Raw genomic sequence first — 453 nt, forward strand, 5'->3', positions numbered from 1 at the left:
CTTCCATGAATGCTTTGGTCCCAGACTTTGCGATAGTACCCAGATTATTGATCAAATCGGCCTTGGTCATGCCAATGCCGGTATCCACGATGGTGAGGGTTCGGTCTTGCTTGTTCGGAATGAGGTTAATGTGCAGCTCTTTCCCAGAGTCTAGCTTACTGGGATCGGTCAAGCTCTCGTATCTGATTTTGTCCAAAGCCTATTACCAAAACACAGAGCGTAAGGGCAGAGCTCCCGGGGGAGGGGGCTTCCCCGCAGCACAACCCCGGCCTGCAGCAGCGCCACTTACGTCCGACGAGTTGGAAATCAGCTCCCTGAGAAAGATCTCCTTATTCGAGTAGAAGGTGTTGATGATCAGGGACATCAACTGGGCGATCTCCGCCTGGAAGGCGAACGTCTCCACCTCCTCCTCCTCCATCGGCTGGTCTTGGGTCTGGGTTTCCTCAGGCATCT

At 53.9% G+C, this 453-nt stretch overlaps 1 protein-coding gene across 1 annotated transcript; it reads right to left on the bottom strand.

Moving 5' to 3' along the window:
* Window positions 1–4: 4 nt before the first annotated feature.
* On the bottom strand, window positions 5–451 carry LOC102726367 (heat shock protein HSP 90-alpha A2; the record flags this gene model as incomplete). Its single annotated transcript, XM_081811377.1, has 2 exons — window positions 290–451; window positions 5–199 (listed from the first exon to the last, which is right to left on the bottom strand). Coding segments are annotated over exons 1-2 (357 nt in total), but the record flags the coding sequence as incomplete, so codon positions are not given.
* Between the last annotated feature and the right edge of the window lie 2 nt (window positions 452–453).

The sequence above is a fragment of the Leptonychotes weddellii genome, unplaced genomic scaffold, assembly GCF_054177405.1.
Source record: "Leptonychotes weddellii isolate Sample4059 unplaced genomic scaffold, ASM5417740v2 HiC_scaffold_73068, whole genome shotgun sequence".
In the NCBI taxonomy this organism is placed as follows: Eukaryota; Metazoa; Chordata; class Mammalia; order Carnivora; family Phocidae; genus Leptonychotes; species Leptonychotes weddellii.